General features: G+C 43.0%; 2 protein-coding genes across 2 annotated transcripts; one reads left to right on the top strand and one right to left on the bottom strand.

Moving 5' to 3' along the window:
* Positions 1 to 220: 220 nt before the first annotated feature.
* On the bottom strand, positions 221 to 8,197 carry plaa (phospholipase A2-activating protein). Its single transcript, XM_052561015.1, has 14 exons — positions 7,962 to 8,197; positions 7,128 to 7,321; positions 6,934 to 7,034; positions 6,164 to 6,284; positions 5,822 to 5,989; positions 5,586 to 5,721; positions 5,337 to 5,506; positions 2,959 to 3,110; positions 2,539 to 2,758; positions 2,391 to 2,456; positions 2,240 to 2,311; positions 2,055 to 2,159; positions 1,434 to 1,601; positions 221 to 982 (listed from the first exon to the last, which is right to left on the bottom strand). Exons 1-14 carry the CDS (start codon positions 8,108 to 8,110, stop codon positions 411 to 413), a joined length of 2,394 nt encoding a protein of 797 aa, XP_052416975.1. The 5' UTR covers positions 8,111 to 8,197; the 3' UTR covers positions 221 to 410.
* A 182-nt stretch (positions 8,198 to 8,379) lies between these two features.
* Positions 8,380 to 10,041, top strand: smim20 (small integral membrane protein 20). Its single transcript, XM_052561016.1, has 3 exons — positions 8,380 to 8,575; positions 9,403 to 9,459; positions 9,650 to 10,041. The coding sequence occupies exons 1-3, from the start codon at positions 8,467 to 8,469 to the stop codon at positions 9,688 to 9,690; spliced, it is 207 nt and encodes a 68-aa protein (XP_052416976.1). The 5' UTR covers positions 8,380 to 8,466; the 3' UTR covers positions 9,691 to 10,041.
* The last annotated feature ends 13,193 nt before the right edge of the window (positions 10,042 to 23,234 follow it).

Raw genomic sequence — 23,234 nt, forward strand, 5'->3', positions numbered from 1 at the left:
TTTTATAAAGAATATTTCTTTGGGTTTGAGAACTTTACAGATCTTATATATGCACAAACAGTTTGTAACACTCCAAGGACAAAGGAAAACTTGGCTTTAAAATGCTAAAAAGACAAAATCAAGTTAGAAACTGAAAGCATGTCACCAAAATATGCAGCTTGGGCATAATTACAGCACAAACACTGGGGACACTCATCTACATCAATAACATGAGCCTTGATTTAGGAAAGATTTCAACTGATCACCAGTGTTTATTCACATCATGCGTTCATTCAGATCCATTCGGCTTCAAAATGTGAAAATTTAAATATAAACTAATGATATATAGATTAAGGTTTAAGAGACCTGAAAGAGGGCTTTTCTCATGAAGTAGTAGTAAAGGAAGGAGAAGCTGGTTCACCTTCACAACATCACTGCAGTTCATTAAGCACTAGTCGACAGCACTCGCCCACTTTAGCCGGATCAGAGACCCGGGCATATTTAGAAATCTGAGAGTTGACACCCAAAGATCGTGCAAGGTCTTTTGCGGTGCTGTCACCAGCCACTGTGGTCCCCAGGGCCACCAGCAGCCTGAAGATGGCCTCTTTGTCCTGTACGACCTCTAAGGCAGTGCTGGCCACTGATAAGCACTGCGCCTTCGCCTCGATCTCGGTGGGTTGACCGTACAACCTTCCAGCGTAGTTGAGCACCAGGGTAGCCAGTGCTACGTGGATGTTCTTGTTGGAGACGACGCGGAGATCTCCGGCCCGGGACAGGACTGTGTCACGGTGACCCAAGAGAAGAGCGCGGCCGTGGGACCCAGAGAAACAGTTGCAGAGAGTACGCAGCGCCAGCATCTGATTTGCGGGCCTGCCCTCAGGAGACATGAGACCCAGGAGATGGTTGCAAAGACTGGCACCTTCAGTCCCACCACAAAGCTGGGCGTTCACTTCTGGATGGCGCACAGCCAAACGCAGGATGTCCAACACTGGGAAGACAATGTCTGAGGAAGGAAATGATGACAGTTAAATCTATATGAAGTATTGAATTCAGTTGATTCATTTGCCGCTGTTTGCTGAATGTGTCACACTTTCAGATGCATTCGCTTCAGAGTTAATCACAAACTCGGGATCCAGTTGACCGAGAACGTTTATATTGAGCTTTGTGAGCTCGCTGAACTTGAGCTAAACCAGGTTGGAACTGTTTGGTTTGGTCGCCTCTAAACTTATTCTGAAACTGTATTCAGCTAGCTTCATGCAACAGGCCACAGAGGTTTGTAGTAATACTGAAGATTTTGATTAGCTGGTTCAGGTGGTTTAATTAGATCAGCTAAACTCTACCATGGCCCTCCAGCAACAGAACTGAACACCCCTGCCATCACTGATACTTTGTTTAAGTCTTAATAAAGTGAATTGTTTATTTAACTGTAGGTTAAAGTAGGCTCAATGCCTTACCTTCTGGCCAGTGGCTAGTTTTCCACAGAACGCTGATCTGCTCTGCCGTGGGCTGCTCCTGACTCTTCTGGTCTACAACTAGATGCAACAACTTCTCCAGACAGTCCAGTGCTGCGTCACTCAGTTTACGGTCTGCAGGAGCAGCGTTGTTCAGCTCTCGAAGCTTACCTACAAATTACATTGACGAAATGTTACATAGGGTTTAAAAGTTATACGATTTACATTGAAGTACTTTTAATACCTTCAAATAAATCAATTAAAACCAAAACTTAAAAACTACTTAGAAAAAGCACACAACTAAATAACTAAAATTTAAACTAAAATATAAAATAAAACCAATTCAAATCTATTCAAAATATGGAATAAAATATGTGGCTCAGACAACCTCCTGAAGTGGTTTGAGCAATCAGATTTTTATTTGTCTCGAATGCGCTCCGGATGGCATTTACTAGCCGATCAGACAAAATGCATGAAGTGACCAGGTGTAAACAACCCCTAAATATCCGATTCTGGAATTGGAATTGATTTTTTGATTCCCAACCCTACTGAAAGGCCTGTGGTCCATCTTATATCTGGAACAGAGACTTAGTCAAGTTCTGATTTGTAAAAAGTGTCACTTACCAAGAATCTGAGTTGTATTCGCCTGTTCGAACATAACTCCATCTGTATTGGGGAAGAAGATGTTTGTCGTAGCTTTCAGAGCAGAAGAGGAATAGGCACTGCCACCTAGAGATGATTGAGAGGTATATTACTGTACATGATCCACGTATGCGTGTGGTGCTCTGGATGTATTGCATGTATTTTACCAGTAAAAGGATCAGATCCGCTTGAAGACACTGTGCCTCTGGATTCTGATCCAGGTATATATCGTCCACCGCCTGCTTAAACAAACATTAACGTCTCTCATAACTTTGATGTCATATTAGCATATAACAAAAGATATTCAAAAAGGCCCACCTGTGAAAGGATCAGCGCCAAATCCTTGGTCGCCACCTACTGAACCCGGAATGTAGCGTCCCGCACCTGAGAAGACAGGAGGGATATGAAGCACACTTCAGTTCTGACTGACAGTTGTGCGTATGTCAATGTATATCGTTCCGGTTACCGGTGAAGGGGTCTGTGGCCGAGGAGGGTGCTGGGCCTAGAGTGTGGCCTTTAGTGTTCTCAATGATGAAATTAGCCACCTGATCCAAGAACATGGGACTCAGGTCGTTCTTCTCCAGGAAGTTGTGAGCTGTCAGCCAGGGGTCATCTGTCACATTGTAAGGCAGCTTCAAGCCTGGACCTCCCTCATTCACATCGATAGAGAAGACGAAGTCATACTCCTGTAGGCAGGGAAATCACAAGGGTTACATCATGATCGCAAATAAAGTCAACACTGGACATGTAAGAGCTCTCACACAACAAACTACCAGTGTTGACCATTATTACTTCTCAATAAAAACTGCAGCTGAAGGCTAACAGTGACTATATCATACTTCCACACTATGCACAACATCTATTGGATCAATAGCATGGGTCTCACCTTGCCTTCATACATCACTCGCTTTGAATTTTGCTGGGATGACCCGCCCACTACATCCCCGATCTTCACCCAGCGTTCATCACTTATGTTCCACTGATACGCTTCAACATTAGATCCCTCCTTTATGAGCCGCGTCTGGCCATCCCGATTTCCTACTCATATACAATAATAATACTGTCAGCAAAATGGTTACATGCTATAATATAACAGCATTATATGATAGAAGGTATATACAGCAATAATTCAAAAATAAACATTTATTATAATGAACTAAATATAATACATATTTTTTAGGGCCGGGACTTTAACGCGTTAATTGAGATTAATTAATTACACAAAAAATAACGCGTTAACTAAGATTAATTAATTACAGAAAAAAAAATCCCGCATTTTTAATAACTTATTTTTGCACCGCGGAACGTTTCTCACTGGATGAGTTTCGGCGGACCGATTATACTGAAGCACCAACTAGCGTTCGCATATCCCTGCAGCAGCACATCGAGCATCAAGTATCACCACAACGCAAAACATATAGCAGCTAGCGTGGACTTTACACTTTATTTTGAACTATGTATTATTTTGTTGGTGCAACAGTTTATGTTGAACTCTTTATTGTTTTGGCCAAGGTTATTGAGAGTTGGACTTAGTATGTTATGGCCTCTGAAGCAACAGAGAGATGTTTTCTAATAGTCAGTGTTTCCAATGTTCTGAATGTAATTGACAGTATTGTGTTTTACTTAAAAAAAAAACACTTTACAGAAGGTTCCAGCACCTATAAGCTTCCTGAATTTCTGAAATGTACTATTTCTAAATTGTTTCTAAATATGCTATTGCTACACTTCATGGCAAAAATTGCACTGGTCTGCTAGACTTGGTTGAACAAAAATAAACTAATTTGTTGCTTAAGCTTATGTATTCAGTCATTATTCAATGGTATACTATAAATCCATGTGAAAAAAAATTACTTCTCACTGTTCTCAGGTCAAATATTTATATGCGATTAAAATGCGATTAATTTCGATTAATTACAAAGCCTCTAATTAATTAGATTAATTTTTTTAATCGAGTCCCGGCCCTAATATTTTTTAATACATACATTTTTGCAGTTAAGAGGATATATTTGTTTTCTAAATAGTAATCTATTATGAGAAAAAAACTAACAACAAAAATATAGACGGTTTCATCGGGCGCACGCGCCTGGACCTAAGTTAACTTCCGGTCTGTGTTGCGTATATCGGTCTGGCTGCGTGCCATCTACAAACGCAGTTAAAGCCAAGGTGATGAGTTAGACTGAAGTTGGTCTCAGGTGGCTGTGCTGCGGGATGTGTTTCCCATACATTTATTTATTTTTGGAGATTCGCCACAATTTTAAAACTGATCGATTTTCAAAAAGGCTTTGTTAAATAAACATGAGTAACGTAACATTACGTAACGTACTGCACGTTTAATAATAATAATTCCTTACATTTATGTTTAAATATCAAAACGAGGCATAGGTGTTTTTATATCGCTGTATTTCTGAAAGAAGATTTGCATGTTATATGCCTGATAAAGCAGCGTGTGAGCGTACCAGCTCTGCTTTGTTTACAGCTGTTACTGGGGAAACCTCTATTTCTCGCGCTTTATGTCTGTGCTTTAAAACATCTCCTGCTGGCAAATAATGAATTAGCATTTTCATTAAGTCCGCCTGATCCACGCAGCAAACACATTTTGTTTGTTATCAAAAAATATCTACTCTAGAGGGACTTGGTTGTTGTTATTGATTCTATTTGGAGTCTACCGGAAGTTAAGTTAGGTCCACAAAAGCGCTCACGCGCATTAACGTTTGTTTATGTTGATGCCGTTGAAACCGTCTATAGCATTCTGTGTTGTTATTATAAGATATAGATAGACTCAAAATAATTTGTTATTAGAAAAAGCTGAAATACAATAAAATACATATATCAGATTTAAAACATAAATTAGAAATGAACTAAAATAAATTGAAGTACTAAATTATCTAGAAACTGATCAGACAATAACAACCAAAAACTAATCAAAATGACAAAAGTGCATAACAGACTTGCTAAAACTTTAACTAAAATTCAAATAAAAGCCTAAGCTAAATCAAGATATTAATAAATACAATAATTTATGGAAGCCCGTTTCTGCCACTAATAATTTTTTTTTTAAGTAATTGATATACATTCATAATTCTGATTTTTCTCAAAATTGCATGACATAAACTCGCATTAGCAAGTTATAAAGTCAGAATTGCGATATATAAACTTAGTGAATTATAGATTCTCAGAATATATATATATGTGAATATAAATAATAAAACACTGAACATTCTTGAAAATGCTACATGTGTTCAAAATATAGCTCAATCCATTCACCTGGTTCATTCAGGTGCTCTCGGCCAGGTAAGTCCTCTATGTTGATGTCACCCAAGTCTCCAGTCTTGGGGTCGATGATGGCTTTGGAGAGTTCATCCTCAAAAGCCTGCAGGTCCTGAGCACTTGCTACACGCTCCTGGCTCTCGGTGAACACGCGGATAACGCCATCGCTTCAGAGAAACGTGAAATGGTCATGCAGCATAATAAACTGCAAATAGTTTAGATACATGAAACAAACAAGAAGTATACCTGGCTCCCACAGCAATGTCTCCATCAGGCAGGATGCAGCAGCACCACACCGACTGGGCAGGAAGACGGATAGTCTGGGAACACTCCCCCTTCCTCCAGACCCTCAGTGTCCTGTCCTCTCCCGTGCTTATGAAGTCTAGAACAGGAAAAAAGAAGACAGTACAGGAAATAATTAAGATTTTATGCACAAATATGTAGCACCATATCGAACCTACAGCAAAACTGAAAGTAAGCACCTTGTCCGTTAGGAAAGACCGCAAGGCTGTAGATGTAGTTGGTGTGACCATAGTAAACCTGCACACATTCACCCGTCACCATCCACCGTCTGATGCTGGCGTCATTACTGCAGGAGAAAAACTCCACGTCGCTTATCACAGCGAGCCCTCGCACACAATCCTCATGACCTGCAGGACAGACACATGACAAAGATCTCACACAGCTGGAGTCAAAACCTGCATTTCATGACGCCTGCTGGAGATCTGATCAAACTAAACGAGCTCCACACTGTCTATATTCAGCATCACATGAACATTGTTTCACTGTGGAAAGCATGAGAAGTATCAAATGCACCACTGTACCAGTGTAGGTGTTCTCACAGCGTCCAGCCTTCCATAACTTGATGGTCTTGTCAGCTGATCCAGACAGCATTAAGCCCTGCTCTGGTAAAATGACTACGGCCCATACAGCAGCGGCGTGTCCCTGAGGAGCAGCAATTACACAAGAAACCAGTCAGCAGCACACACTCACACTCTACTGAAATAGATTCCAGGCAATGGGAGTATATCTGATCGCCCTTTTTAATGTACAGTGTGGGGAGAAGAAAAACAACAACATCATTTAAGAAAAGCTGTGATGTAGGGCTGCATGATTTGCAGGAAAAAAACAAAAACAATTATATGTTTAAATATCTAATGCATTTTATAATGCAATGTATTATCTCAATAATAATTATAACCATAGTTATAATACATTATAATAATTGTCCATTTTTTGTTAGACCCTCATAATGTATAATGCATTTAAAAAGACAAACAATCTATGTTAATCTGCAAATATTATAATTCATTTTATGTTATGTTACAATTAGTTATGAAAAGATTTAACGCATTAGGACATACTTTATGAATACCTTTATAATGCATCAAAGTCTTTAACAGTGTCAACAAAAATATCAAAATGTGATTTCATGATTAAAAATATGTTTGCAATTTAAATTATCACTGCATTGTCAAAGTTGCATTGTACAGTTATGTTTTTTACAGTACAACTTTATTTCTCTGTCTTTATTTTTTTTTTTTTTTATCACAATAAGCCAAATCGCAATACCATAAAAACCATGCCACTTTACCTGTAAAGTCATCATGCACTTCTCTCCAAGCCAGACTTTGGCTGTCGTGTCCCATGAGCCACTTAGGATTGTGCCAAACTTGCCAGCTGAGAGTGTGCAGACTGTAAACAAACACAAAAAAACATCAGGTATGGCTCGAGAGTGGCATTTAAAGACAACCTGCACGTAGTAACATCACTGTAATATATCATGACCTGTGTTTTTGTGACCCTTGAGGGTGAACAGAGGGTCTGGTCGATCTAGTGAAAACACACAGATGTTGTTGTCGTGTCCTCCAGTGGCGATGAGTCCTCGGGGGTATGTTTCATTAGGAGCGATGATACACACACAAGACACGAAGTTTGAGTGACCGTTCATACAGTGCATCTCTGTAAAAACCTGGTTTCCACTGCAGAAGAAAAAAACAGAAGAGATAAACAGATATTGGTAATGTTCTTTATTATCTATTCTATTTACATTACAAATCTTGTTTACAAGATTTATTTTGTACTTGGCAGTGCTGTAGACTAATAAAAAATAATAATACATCTTCTCTAAACTGAATCTCAGTGAAAAAAGAGAACGCTTAGTGAAGTTTAAAGAGACAGTTGACCCAAAAAATGATTTTCTTTCTTCTGTGAAACACGGAAGCAGACGTTAGGCAGAAAGACTCAGTCTCTATTCACTGTATGGAAAAGATTCAAGTGAACCGGTTCCTGATCATCTGCTGTTTTCCACAGAGAGTGAAATAAGTTATAAGAGCTTGGAGCAACAAGAGAGTGAACAAATGATTTAATTTTCATTTCGGGTGAACTACTCCTTTAACGGTTCATAGTCGGTCGCTGTCAGGAAACCAAACCCGGTCGGTTTTCTTTCAGCTATGGTGCTATGAGTTGCCAGATTTCGCTCGATTTGAAAACCCCTCTCAATACATGAACTAACGTTAACTAACTAACTCTGAAAACGTATTGCCACTCAGCTTAGTAACCAATGAAACGGAAAGTAGCCCGGTCTCAGAGACAGACAGCAGGAGGAAGCTGGAGCTGTACCTTGGGTTTGGTACCCAGACCCGCGCGGTTCGGTCCCGGGACACGGACACAAAGGCTCCGTGGGGAAACGCGGCGGTGGCGAGCCCTCTGACATCCATCTCGTGCGCGGCGAGAGAGCAGCGCAGTCTGTACGAGTTACTGCCGGACATTATGACCGATGAGAGACGGAGATCCCTGCTCGTGCTCACACTGACACAGCAACACTACACACACACACACACGGCATGACGGGAGACCTCGCGACAACATAAAAGACCCGCGGGAAAATAATATTCTGCGATACTGCTAGCTCACAATATACACCTTTACCAGTATAATATCACATTTATGTATATTACACTTCAAATAAAAATACTTTTAAATATAAGCAATATTCAATGTAGAACAGTTGTTAGATAATAACAGACTTTAAACTTGTTTTTAATATTCCCCCGGAAGAGCATTGAAGAGTTTATTCCTGACTGTCCTCGGTTGAGGTGAATCAATCTTTTAAATAATCATAATCATGTCTGCTAACAGGAGGATAACGCTCATATTTGGAGGCTTCGTTGCAGCAGTCGCGGTGGCCTTTTATCCGATCTTCTTCCATCCTCTCACTCACACTGAAGACTACAGTAAGTGTTTATTACAACACGACACAATCATCATGACATCATGCATCTTGTGTGTGTTGTTAGTAAACTTCTTCAGTAAGTGAAAACATTAATGCGCGTTATTACACATGTTATTGCATTATTGTAAACAATTTATACTTTACCTTATTCTAATAATGCTGTTAATCAACGCTGAATTAAATAAAAGGATAAAAGGAAAAAAATTTGAGCAATGTAACAACAACAACAATAAAAAAAGAAGGAGGAGAAGAAAAGAAAAGCACTCTAAAGTAACTATCAAGTATAATTATATTGCGTTTTGTAATCCATAATTTGTTTAATGAGTTAGGGGAAAAATAAACAGCACTAAAAAATCATTTAATAAATTAACGAGGAACACCATCATTTAGTTATTGCTAACTAAAACTAAAAACATACAAATTAATAATAAAATAAACTATATATCATGTATGTTATTTCATCTAGCTGCCAAGGCAACGTTTATTTGAAGTACTAAAATAACAAAAAAATAAATAAAACAAAAAAATTAACATTAAAACGTAAATATAGACATTAATAATAATAATAATAAAAATAATAATAAAGACAAGGTAACAAAATTACTAAAACTTTAATAATAATAATAATAAAAAGATATACTAGTGATAATAAAATAACATGGAACGCCACTGTTATTATAAAGTAAAAATGTTTTAACCATTAAAATATTGATAATACTACTAGTAAAGTGGAGAGAGCTTGTTTTGTGAGATTTACCCTAAAAAGTGTCAGCATTTGCCCCAGTATTTGTCTTAATGCTGTCTGCATTTGTGTCATTGTAATTGCAGAACAGATGCAGAAGGTAAATCGAGCCGGAATCAATCAAGCAGATGTGCAGCCTGCTGGTAAGTCATTGTGTCATCTACTGTACACATACATGTGACCTCTCATATCACACACTAGATTTATAGGATCATTAAATAGTAGGATTATGTATTCTCTGTTACAGTTTATTTGCATTAGGCCCATGTGAATGCTTTTAACAGACATTAGTTTCTGTATTTAATCGACATTTATGTGTCTTATTTGAATTAGGTGTGAAGATCTGGTCTGATCCATTCAAGCCAAAATCATGATTCCAGTGTCCCGAGGAAAATTGAGTGAATAAACAGGAGGACTGATGTGCCACGCTCGAGTTTTTGAGACAAACACATTAATTCTTTGCAACCATGCATCAAATGAGACTTTTAGGATGTATGGATCTTAATGTGTGTGTAGATTTTGTGTGGGAATGTGATTGAAACTAGAAAGAACGAATTACTAAAATGAGTTCAAATAAAATAAAAATGTAAACTTTTTTGCTTTGTTAGTCAGCACTTCAAAATATTATGTTCATGAATCACTTTTAATATTTAAGCTTGTGTATTAATGGAGTAACATATTTTGCTGTTTGCATTCTGATTATGAATAAAAATATACATCTTGAACGTTTTGTTTTACAAATATATGACCACTAGATGGCGGTCACTTCATTCTGTCATTCCTTGATCATGTGAGAAGAATGCTTTAAGAAATCCAGCCTTCAGTTATTCTTTCACAAATACTATAGCAGAATCTTAACTTCGCATAGCTCACCATGCTTTATATATTTTTTAATCAAATTGCTTGCATATGTGAGAAACCTATAATGAAAACCTCTAATCTGACACTACAGCTTTGTTTCATTGTTATTTTCACACTGGGGACCTTCATGTTAATACATTTCCACTCAACTGTGCTTTTGTAATATTTGTGTAGCTCTTGTTCCTGATTACATGTCTTGTGTTATAAGAATTGAAGAGTCCTTGAGCCCTCAAAAGTTGCAAAATCTGTAACCTGAGAGCACACACCTCGGCCAGGACCCTGTGCCAACCAAGCCCTGTTGTCATGGCAACGACACAGGGCCAGCACCTGTGCACCAGAGAGACCCAAGGCCCTGCCCCTTTATACACAACCGATTTGGGTGTGAGGGTCCAAAAAACAATGTTGCACAAAAATCCGAATAAACAGCCAACATGTTTATAATAGATTTGCTTAGAAGAACTGTTCCCTAAACTAAAGGTTGTTCTCTAAACTGGAAGGTTGTTTGGGGAACCCGAAATGGTTCTTCTATGGCCTTTCTACAAAACCACTTTTTGTAAGTGTATTGTATAAGCTAATTGAATATTAAGCACACCAACTTTGCTTTCTGATGGTTTTCTATGAATCATGTGTGAGTAAATAGCCTATCTGTGAACTGTGAGTTATTTGATTCAGTGGCATTGTGCCTGTTAAAATGAACGCATGTGAGAAAGGAACAGAGAGGGGGTTTACTAGAGGATGCAGAGTCCTCTGTCCCGCGAGACCTGCCGCATATCCAAGAACTGACATAATATCTCTTCTCACTACCACAAAGAGCACATTGCTAACCCTCAGCCGAGAGCCTGCCAGCGCAGCAGCTGCCAAACGCAATAACACTTCACCCCCCACACCCCCCGTCAACTCAACTAACTCCATTGTTTATGGGATGTTGTTATTGTTGGTCACCATTCAAAAAGAAAAACAAAAGGAAAACTTAAGGGCCCCGGCCATGGGGACGACCTGAATCGGAGAGAGGAGAACAGGGACTGAGAAAAGTGCAAAATTCCTCTCATTCCTCCTGTAGTGTTTTCCAGATTCCTGAAACGACGACAAGGCCTTGGATGCGAGCGGAGGCCGCCACAATGGGGAAATGTCAAAAAACCGTGCTTGAGCAGCATTCCTGAAGTTACCCGACAGGCCTCTGAACACAAAAGCGTTAAGATCGAAGGAATCCTTCACCTCGGGCTGCGTGTGGAAAACCATTTCTGAGCGCGCTCGTGGGCTTTCATCCTCCTAAGAGACTGGCTTTTTATCTGGTTTAGTTGTGAAAGGGTTAAACACACACAGCAGGGAGTCGGATGGCTGTTTCATAAGTCACTGTCTCTGTTAAGGCTCTATTGTACAGCTGTCCACAGATTGTACTGCTGATATGAACTCAAGAGACGAACTTGAAGCCTCGTTTGCACTTTTCTAGTTGTCAGAGTTTTTAACAGCAAAGGGACGCGAACTAATGCTGTAGCCAACGCTATTGGGAAATGGCAGAAATGATTTCCATTAAGAAAAATAAGCGCACAGAGTCCAGACAAAACCAAAATCGGACATGGATAGAGTAGATATGTGGGGTTGGTGTTTGTATTTAAAATTATTCCCTTAAGAAAAATAAGTATACTTCAAGTTGATTTTAATAAGTAAACTTGAGTCCAAGGATATTTTCCAAAACATATATTATGTAGTGAGTATACTTGTAACTGTACTATTTTAATTTAACAATTTTTAGGACTGGCCCATTTTTTAGTTTGTAAAAGTATACACTGGTCTTCTTCTAAGGTTTTCTAATCTATTGCAACTATATAACCTTACTAAAGATGAACTTATGGGAAGTCTGTTGTTATTCTAAACTGCTAAACTCACCTTTTACTACACAATTTCTAGCCAAGTTTCCTTAGAATACTTAATTTTACTTAAGAAAACAGCGCATCCTTGTGGCACGGCTGACACAGAAGTGCATAGGCAGTTTGAGGGATGTGGAGAGACACGGGGTGTCAGGAACACAACTGGACACAGATGCAGGTATGGTGTGAGAATTTATTCAAAAAAAAATCCAAAAGAAAAACTCCCTCCAACTAACAAAAACAGGCCGGGAAATAATAGAAAAACGTCCAGCAGGAAAATAAGAGGCTTGAATGTCCTTTCGTAAACACCCGGCAGGGGGCGCCCGATGGCGCGGCCGCGTAGGAAGTGGAGGAGGGAGGAGAACACGAGAGAGCCCGTCACGGAGCAAACCAAAACACTTCTGAGGAGTATAGGGGTCCGGTCTAGTAAATGAGGGAGGGGAAAAAATAGAAAAAGCAAAACAAAACCAGTAGCAGCAGACAATGGCACGACAGAGCAGGACTAGACAGAATGACTACACATGGGCTGTAGTCGAACGACGATCTGGCACCGATTGGCGCGACAGACGGGAATAAATAGAGGAAGAGATGGACAAACATTGAATGCAGGTGAGTGGAGTCAAACAATTAGAAGCGGAAACTGTAGTAATGAGGGGGAGGGAGGAACGCCACAGATAGTTGCAAGACGAACGATCAAAACCAAAACAAAACACCATGTGCGCATGAAATGACGACATAAACAAAAACACACACCGAAAAACAGGGTGATCAGACAGCTGACATGACAGTACCCCCCCTCTGACGGACGCCACCAGGCGCCGCAGGAAGGGGCTCACCTCGTCGCCGGTAGAAGTCCTCGACCAGTGTCCGATCCAAGATGTCCCGGGCCGGGACCCAGCTCCTCTCCTCTGGGCCATAGCCCTCCCAGTCCACAAGGTATTGAAAGCCCCGCCCCCTACGTCGGACATCTAGCAACTTCCTCACCGTATAGACCGGGGAGCCATCCACTAGACGGGGGGGAGGGGGGGTTGGGGCAGATGGAACAAGATGGGAATGGAACACAGGTTTAACCCTGGAAACATGGAAAACAGGGTGTACCCGACCAAGCGTGGTAGGGAGCTTGAGCTGCACCGCCGCCGGACTCAGGACCTTGGTGATCCGGTATGGGCCAATGAACCTGGGTGCCAACTTGCGTGAGGCTACCCTGAGAGGCAGGTCCTTGGTGGAAAGCCATACCCTTTGACCACACACATAGCGGGGGGCAGGAGTCCGGTGACGATCGGCCGCTGCTTTGGTCCGCCTACTAGCCTGGGCCAAGGCCGCCTTAGCTTTCTTCCAGGTGCGTCGACACCGTCGGACAAAAGCCAAAGCAGACGGGACCGCAGCTTCGGGTTCCTGTGTGGGAAACAAGGGAGGTTGATAACCAACAGAACACTGGAATGGGGACATACCTGTGGCAGAAGCCGGAAGGGAGTTATGGGCGTATTCTACCCAGGACAGCTGTTGACACCAGGAGTTGGGATTGTGGGATGCCAGGCAGCGAAGAGTGCGTTCCAAATCCTGGTTTGCCCGCTCGGACTGCCCGTTGGTCTGGGGATGGAAACCTGATGACAGACTCGTAGAGGCCCCGATCTGCCGACAGAACTCCCTCCAAAACCGAGAGACAAACTGGGGACCCCTATCGGAGACCACATCGACCGGAAGACCATGAATCCGGAATATGTGATCAACCATCACCTGAGCAGTCTCTTTGGCAGAGGGGAGCTTGGGAAGGGGAATGAAATGGGCCGTCTTAGAGAAACGGTCCACCACCGTAAGAATGACGGTGTTACCCATGGATTCTGGGAGGCCAGTGACAAAATCAAGGGCCAAATGTGACCAGGGGCGGGAAGGGATGGGCAACGGGTGGAGCAGACCAACGGGGGGCGCATTGGAAGTCTTGTTCTGAGCGCACACAGAGCAGGCAGCCACGAACTGCCTGACATCCTTGGCCATGGATGGCCACCAAAATCGCTGACGGATGGCAGCCAGCGACCTCCGGACTCCTGGATGACAGACTAGCCTGGACGAGTGACCCCACTGGATCACTTCAGAGCGCAACTTGGTGGGAACAAAGAGATTACCCGCTGGACCCCCCTTCGGCACAGGACCCTTAAGTAGAGCCTCCTCTACTCGTCTCTCGATGTCCCAAGAGAGGGATGCCACCACCACCCCTTTGGGCAAGATGGTGTCTGCAGACTCCCTCCCCTCAGGAGCCTCGAAAAGACGAGAGAGTGCATCGGGCTTGATATTCTTGGACCCGGGCCTGTATGACAGGGTGAAATTGAACCGACCAAAGAAGAGGGCCCAGCGAGCCTGTCGGGAGCTCAGCCTCCTGGCCGAACGGATGTACTCGAGGTTCTTATGATCCGTCCAGACCAGGAAGGGCTGAGCTGCGCCCTCCAACCAGTGACGCCACTCCCCCAAAGCCAGCCTGACTGCCAACAACTCCCGATTACCTATGTCGTAATTCCGTTCTGGGGGACTCAGGCGGTGGGAGAAGAAGGCACAGGGATGCACCTTACCATCTTCGTGTGACCGCTGAGATAGGACCGCGCCCACACCGACATCTGAGGCATCCACCTCAACAATGAATTGACGTTCAGGGTCTGGAATAGACAAGACAGGAGCAGAGATAAAACGGGACTTTAATTTATCAAAGGCCTCCTGTGCCCCAGTATTCCACTTGAACAGTACCTTGGGAGAGGTGAGTGCCGTTAAAGGTGCAGCAATCTGACCAAAGTTCCGGATGAACCGCCGATAGAAGTTGGCAAACCCCAGGAACCGCTGCAGAGCTTTACGAGAGTCAGGAGCTGGCCACTCGGCAACGGCCCTTACCTTACAGGGGTCGGCTTTGATCTCCCCTGCCGAAACAACGAACCCCAGGAACGGAACCGACTGGGCATGGAAAACGCACTTCTCCGCCTTAACATAGAGCTGGTTCTCCAGCAGCCGTTGTAACACCTGGCGAACATGCTGAGTGTGTACCTGCAGAGATGGGGAAAATATCAAGATATCATCAAGATACACGAAGACGAATTGATTCACCATGTCTCTCAACACGTCGTTAACCAGGGCCTGGAAGACAGCTGGGGCGTTGGTCAGACCAAATGGTAAGACCCGGTACTCAAAGTGTCCCGTGGGCGTGTTGAAAGCTGTCTTCCACTCATCCCCCTCACGTATACGAACCAGGTGGTAGGCATTTCGAAGGTCCAGCTTGGTGAAGACCTTGGCTCCCTGCAATAGCTCAAAGGCAGACGACATAAGAGGCAAGGGGTACCTGTTCTTAATAGTGATGTCATTCAGGCCTCGGTAATCTATACAAGGACGCAAGGAGCCATCCTTCTTCTTGACAAAGAAGAAGCCAGCACCTGCAGGAGATGAAGAGGGTCGGATGAGACCGGCTTTGAGGGATTCATTAATGTATTTGTCCATGGCCTCTCTTTCAGGGCCTGAAAGGGAAAACAAGTGACCCTTGGGCGGAGAAGTGCCTGGGAGGAGCTCAATGGCACAGTCATAAGGACGATGTGGAGGTAACGAGGTGGCCCGGGACTTACAAAACACCTGGCACAGGTCGTGGTACTCCACTGGGACCCCCTTCAAATCAGCAGCCTCCACCTGTAAGACAGGACACACAGACACAGGAAAAGAGGCAGCACCCAAACAAGACGCATGACAAAACTTACTCCAAGACAAGACAGAGTTGCTCGACCAATCCACGTGAGGGCCATGTTGCACCAACCACGGGTGCCCCAGGACAATGGGAGCACTCGGGGATTCAAGAAGGTACAGCGTGGTTACCTCACGGTGATTGCCCGAGACTATTAGACTGACAGGAGGGGTAGCATAGGAGACAGTGGTGATCAAAGTGCCATTCAATGAACGGGCAGGAATAGGTTCAGGAAGAGGAATGACAGGAATCCCCCAACGGGTGGCTAGGGAGAGGTCCATAAAGTTGCCCTCAGCTCCCGAGTCAACCAGTGCTGCACAGGAGTTAGAAATATCACCAAACTGAATTGAGACAGGAAGGAGAGTGCGAGAGGAGGGGGAATGCAATAAAGGGGTAGCGCTCACCAGGATCCCCCTCTTTACTGGTGAGCCTTGACTTTTAACGGACAGCCTGCTGCGAAGTGACCGGACTTGCCACAATACAGACATAGCCCTTGGGTGAGTCTTTGCTGCTTCTGTTGCGGAGTGAGCCGAAGGCGCCCCACCTGCATAGGCTCCGGCTCAGTGGTTTCGGTGGGGGAAACAGGTGACGACTCCTCGGTCCTCCAGGGTGGACGAACTGCCAGGCGCTGACGGCGGCGGCGAAGGCGACCCTCGATCCGCAACGCCATATTAACGAGATCGTCAAAGTCCCGTGGCAAGTCCTGAGTGGCCAGCTCATCCTGGATGTCATCATCAAGCCCTGCACGGAACATAGCTCGACAGGCCCCCTCATTCCAATCGCAGGTCGCTGCCAGAGTCTTAAAATGAATAGCGTAGTCCGTTACTGAGCGACCCGCCTGACGGAGCCGTGCTAGCTGGTCAGCCGCTTCCTGACCTCTGGCAGAGCGGTCAAATAGCCTCTCCATCTCCTGGCGGAAATCCTTAAAAGAGGCGCAACAAGGGGCTTGAGTCTCCCAGACGGAAGTACCCCAGTCTCTAGCTTTACCAGTTAGAAGAGTCAATACATAAGCCACTTTGGACATCTCAAGAGCGTATGTGCGTGGCTGCAAGGCAAACACCACCGAACACTGGGACAAGAAGGCCCGGCAGGAATTGGGGTCTCCATCGTAGGGTGGTGGGTTATTGCATCGGGGCTCAAGCTCATGGCGAGGAAGATGGTGAGCTGCACCACCCTTTGCAGCCTCTCGTTGCAGCTCTTGGATGCGGGTGGTCAGCTCAGCCACTTGGTTGGTTAAGAACTCCACCTCCCTTGTGGTGTTCGTCAATCTGGCTTCGTGCTGGCCTAAAAGAACACCCTGCTGGGTGACTGCGGTTCTGACAGGATCTGCGCCTGCTGTGTCCATCTTGGCCAGATCGTTCTGTCAGGAACACAACTGGACACAGATGCAGGTATGGTGTGAGAATTTATTCAAAAAAAAATCCAAAAGAAAAACTCCCTCCAACTAACAAAAACAGGCCGGGAAATAATAGAAAAACGTCCAGCAGGAAAATAAGAGGCTTGAATGTCCTTTCGTAAACACCCGGCAGGGGGCGCCCGATGGCGCGGCCGCGTAGGAAGTGGAGGAGGGAGGAGAACACGAGAGAGCCCGTCACGGAGCAAACCAAAACACTTCTGAGGAGTATAGGGGTCCGGTCTAGTAAATGAGGGAGGGGAAAAAATAGAAAAAGCAAAACAAAACCAGTAGCAGCAGACAATGGCACGACAGAGCAGGACTAGACAGAATGACTACACATGGGCTGTAGTCGAACGACGATCTGGCACCGATTGGCGCGACAGACGGGAATAAATAGAGGAAGAGATGGACAAACATTGAATGCAGGTGAGTGGAGTCAAACAATTAGAAGCGGAAACTGTAGTAATGAGGGGGAGGGAGGAACGCCACAGATAGTTGCAAGACGAACGATCAAAACCAAAACAAAACACCATGTGCGCATGAAATGACGACATAAACAAAAACACACACCGAAAAACAGGGTGATCAGACAGCTGACATGACACGGGGAGACTGTTGACAAAGGAATTGTTGAATAAAGTCATAATTTTGTTTTATTCATGTACAAAAAGTATTCTCATCGCTTCATAACGTTACGGTTGAACCACTGATGGCAGATTGACTATTCTGACGATGTCTTTCATACTTTTCTGGACCTTGACAGTGTAATTTACTAGGCAATAAATGGGACAGTCACAAGCCTCCCGGTCTTCATCCAAAATATCTTAAATTGTGTTCCGAAGACGAACGAAGCTTTTATGGTTTTGGAAAGACATGGGGGTAAGTGATTAATGACAACATTTTCATTTTGGGGTGGAGTATCCCTTTAAGTATACATTTTTATATATCTTTAATAAGCACTTTACTGAAAGTTTAATCAGTATATCAATATTTTGTTTTCAGTTTAGAAGAAGTATACTAACAGCACTCTTGAATACACTTTTATTTTGTCAGGGTTTAGTAGAAAACAATGTTGTATGGAAACTGAAAAAAAAAAAGTCCTATTACAGAGAGAGTTGCATGCCATGTTTTTACTGTTGGAGAGTCAACAGCTGTAATTAATCAAACTGAATCACTCTTCGATTCAGTTTCAGTTATGTCATTAATCTATTTATACATACATCTTTTAATTACATATTAACGAGGGGCTTTTGTTTTCCACACATTTACATGTGCTCACAGTCCTCCTGTCTTCTCGAGTAAACGTGTACTCAGTCAGCAAGCTGTTAAAAACACACACACTTACCAAAGCACGGCTCACACATCCTTCGACCCCAATGATATGACTCAAAACAACATAACTGCACCGATTGTTTCATTCTTGAGTTACCAAGCTGAAGGAGCCTTGTGGAAACAGACAGCACAAGTATTTGGTAATGTCTGGGAAAATTAGCTTTGGGAGGCCTTGCTAGCCCGGATGGCACAGGAGGATCTTCAGCATGAGGAACACAAGTGTGACTGCTTAATGAAAAGCTAATGGGGTGTGTGTGTGTGTGTGTGTGTGTGTGTGTGTGTGTTAAGAGCTGTTTACCACCTGTGCTGAACGAGAAAGCAAAGCTGCAGTTGGAAGGATGTGGCATCTTTTTTTTTTTCTTAGAGAAATAGCATTACATGTCTTTCTCGCCAGTGGATCATCTGCGTTGAATGGGTGCCGTCTGAATGAGAGTCCAAACAGCTGATAAAAACATCACAATGATCCACAAGCAATCAAAATGACTCAAGTCCAGTCTATCAATTAATGACCTTTAGGAATTTGTTCCTAGACTTAATTAGTTTCTGCATATTAATTCAATCGTGGCCATGGTTTAACTAAAAATAAAACAAATTAGTACAACGTGGCCACTGATTAATAAGTTTATATTAATAATTATAAATTCATTGCCACAATCAGAACTGTGATTACCTTCAACTTACTGCTTTTATCATATTACTTGAGAGATCTTAAATTGGAAGATGACCATTCAAATGATCAATCTTATACAAAGAAATGTTTGGCTTCATTGCAACTCCTGTAATCTGGGTGTCAGTTAAATAGGACAATATGAATTTAAGACAGCCCTTGTATCAGTGGGGTAATAAACTGTGAGGTGCTGTTGCCTCGGGTTACATTTCCTCTCATCCTGGCTCAAGGTACTCTTAGTCCTTGTAAGCAAACTTCCATTAATAGCTGACAGTTTTAGCCTCAAAAACACTTCAAAACCATATCAAAGAGCAATTCCACAATAAATTTGTCCTAAAAGACCTTAATGCGGAATTCCTGGCTTGGATTTTGCAGAATTGGCCTCCAAAGCTAAATAACAACAAACAGGCAATATAACACGTCTAGGTGAAAAGCTGTATGTTTGACATGGAAGAAAAAGATTCAACCTCAACATGAATTGTGTGCATTTAAATAAATATTATGAGACCCTTTTTAAAATATGCCCAACGTTAGTAGACAGGAAGGAGATTTTGATTTGAACAATCTCTACTTTGGACAACAGTGTGTTTATATTGGTCGGTTGTTGAGTTACTGAACATGGATAAGCTGGTTTTTGCCGCATATATGAAAAAGTAAATATTCAAACCACACAATCCCGTTGGTTAAAGAGAGGGGGAACCTAACCCACAGTATTTTTTTTTTATTATAATGGTGGAGATATGAGTAGGCCATACTATATGCAGGCATATTAGCAGACTGCATATTACTTGTATTCATTGCATGTAATGTCCACTACACACAGCATATAAATAATGCATTTAAAAGTAGAAGTACATACACATGCACAACTGCTGTCTCCCGTGACTTTTCATTAGCGTGCAACAGATGACAGCACAATATATGGCCTGGCAGGGACTGAGGATTCTGGGGAAAGACGTGGAACTTTGGAAGAAGCAACGGAACACAGTGCTGTCCACTGCTGGCTTGTGAAGCCTTGGAAGAACCCCTCAGATGGTGCTCGATCATGAGGTTTGCTGTGGAGATATGAACCTTTACAAGCACTGCAAAAACTATGTAGCGGTCAGAAAAAAAAAAACAATTGTGTATGGTTGGTTTTTCCTTTCAGCTTTTATTAATGATGGAGGTAAATTTTTAGGACCATAGCCATTGGAATGATAAGGAAGTTATGAAAAATGGAAATTAGTGAATAGTTAAACCCAAAGTTTTTCCTGCGTCAGGGTCACATGTAACTGGAGAAGTTGTGAAGAACTGGTTGTTCAGAAATGTTGAATTTCTTAGTTTCTAAGATCATTCTGCACACATAAAAAAAAAATTATTGACTATATTTCAGATTCCTTAAGGCCAATTCACACCCCGCCAAAAGATGCAGACCAACGTTGATGGTCACCAGATCACAGAATGTCACTTCTCAGAAACTCCAAGCCCCAATATAATGCCAATTCAACAAGTTCAATCAGTGAATATGAGCACAGATAAATGGCAACAGACAAATGTATCTGTTATGGTTTGTCAGCGTCTGTCTGTGCGTTGTGAATTGGCTTTTAAATGTACAAGTCTTGATACATAATGTATCTGCAACATATCTAATTATTTGCCAATGTGTAATTTTTTTATTTTAATTTTTTATTACTATTGTTACATTATTGTCCAAAAGTTTGGAGTCGATAAGAATTTTGTCGAAAAGCTGAATTGTCAAAAAACACTACTCCAGTTGTGAGTGTCACATGACCCTTCAAAAATCATTCTAATATGAACTAAAATTATATCTGATTTACTGCTCAATAAACTTTTCCTATTATCACAGCTGAAAATGGTTGTGCTGCTTAGTATTTTTTTCAGGATGCTTTAATGTATAGAAGGTTCAAAAGCAAAAGATTTTTGTATCATTGTAAAAGTATTTACTGTCACTTTTGATCAGTGTCAGTTTAATGCATCCTTGCTGAATAAAAGCTGCACAAACCAATGGCGGACGAGCCTGCTAGAAGGGGCGGGGCCGACCACTATATTAGTTGGCATGGAGCGCTATCTCATTAGAATCTTCTCCTTCAGCAATGAGATCATCTCTTTGCTGACTCTGCAATCAAGAAGCCGAAGAGGATAGAAGCTCAGCCTGCAGCTAATCATTGTAGAAGAACCCCGGCAGCAGAAGAAGCGAGAAGCCTTCCCCTGCAGCTATCTGCATGGTAAGAGCAATTCCTGAGCAATTTCTCTGCAATGTTGTTGCATAAGTTGCATCGCGAGTGTGGCTCATGCGGGGAATTCCTGCACAATGCAGAAAGTCAGTGAGTTCGTCACCTGTCTGAGGAGCGCCCATGCAGAGACTGTGCGATCAAATAAAACAGAATGCTCTTACAGAGAGCAGTAGTCTCATCTTTCTCCGCTTGCGAATTGCCTTCTTAAATGAAGGCAGCTCTGGAAAAAGTAGGAAAGTAACCGCTTGCCGCCTGGCATTTGGCTTGGCAAGACATCCCCGACATGTAAAGCTGGATTCTAAAAACCATGGAACAAGGTTTCTCACTCCAGTTCCCTCACAGGTCACCTTGCTTCAGAGGTATTATTCACATCCCCTCAGGGGATCCGGCCCCTTCAATATTGGCTAAAAGCCAGCATCCCTTGGACCCATGGACAACTCCCAGCCTACAGTTGGGAACGACCTACAGAAGGATGGTTGTTATGTCGGGCGCCTCCAGCTCAGGCTCCTGGTTGACCCACAAGCGACGCCTATATATCAGCTGCTTTAAAACATTCCTGCCAGCCTTAAAGAGGCACCATGTCCTGGTCCATTTGGACAACTTGACTGTGGTAGCCTATATCAACAGACAAGCAGCCTCAGGTCACATCACCTTCACAGAATGACTCGATGTCTCCTGCTTTGCGCACAGAGAGAACTCCTTTCACTACGAGCGTTTCATGTTCCGGGCAGACTGAAGCAGGGAGCATAGATGCTGTCAAGAAACAATGTAGCTACCGGAAGGTGGATGCTACATCCCCCTTGGTTCAGGTGATCTGGTCAGTTTTCGGCAGGGCAAGAGGTCCACCGTTTCGCCTCTGAATACAACTATCATTGCCCAAACAATTTTTCAAGACAGCAGGATGCTCTGTCCTATGATAAACTCAACACCCATCTGTATGCCTTCCTTCTGATCACCCTTGAACCCTTGGTTATCAGGCAAGTCAGGCACACAAAGTACTCTCTCCTCATTTTGGCCCCTCTCTGGAGGAACCAAGTCTGTCATCTGAGATGATACAGCTGCTATCTACAGCACTGTGGTCAATACCACTGAGGAGAGACCTTTTCTTGCAGGCTCAGGGCAAGATTTGGCATCCCCAGTTGGAACTGTGGAGCCTTCATGTCTGGCCACTCGATGGGAGTCTACCCAACTCCCAGGGAGAGTAAGTAATACAATTTTAGAGGCTAAAGCTCCATCTACAAGGCACCTTTATGCCCTCAAGTGGTCAGTCTTCAGTGACTGGTGTTCAGCATGGAATCAGGATATGGTATCATGTGACATGTCCCACATGCTAACCTTTTTACAGGAGCTGCTGGATACACTCAAAGTCTATGTGGCAGCCATTGCAGCGAATCATTCTCTCAAGGCTGGCTGGACAATTGCCAGGAACGACTTAAGTTTCTTAGAGGTGCTCAGCAGTTAAACACTCCTTGCTCTAGCACAGTTCCAGTATGGGACTTGTCTATAATCCTGAGAGCTCTCAAGAGCTCCCTCTTTGAGACGCTTCAAACAGCCGACTTAAGGGTCATGACACTCAAACCCGCTTTGCTTTTAGCCCTGGCATCACTCAAGTGAGTATGGGACTTGCAAACCCTCTCTGTCAGTGCTTCCTGTCTTGAGTTTGTACCCAACAACTGTAAAGTTGTTCTTTAACCATGCAGCAGTTATGTACCAAAGGTGCTCTCTACTCTGTTTAGAGCCCAGATCATTAACATTTTAGCTCTCCCTGGAACAGATGGCGAACAAGGTCTCAACTTGATATGCCCTGTCCAGATACTGCATGTTTACATTAAGCGCTCAAAGTCTTTAAAA

The sequence above is a fragment of the Carassius gibelio genome, chromosome B7, assembly GCF_023724105.1.
Source record: "Carassius gibelio isolate Cgi1373 ecotype wild population from Czech Republic chromosome B7, carGib1.2-hapl.c, whole genome shotgun sequence".
Taxonomy (NCBI): domain Eukaryota; kingdom Metazoa; phylum Chordata; class Actinopteri; order Cypriniformes; family Cyprinidae; genus Carassius; species Carassius gibelio.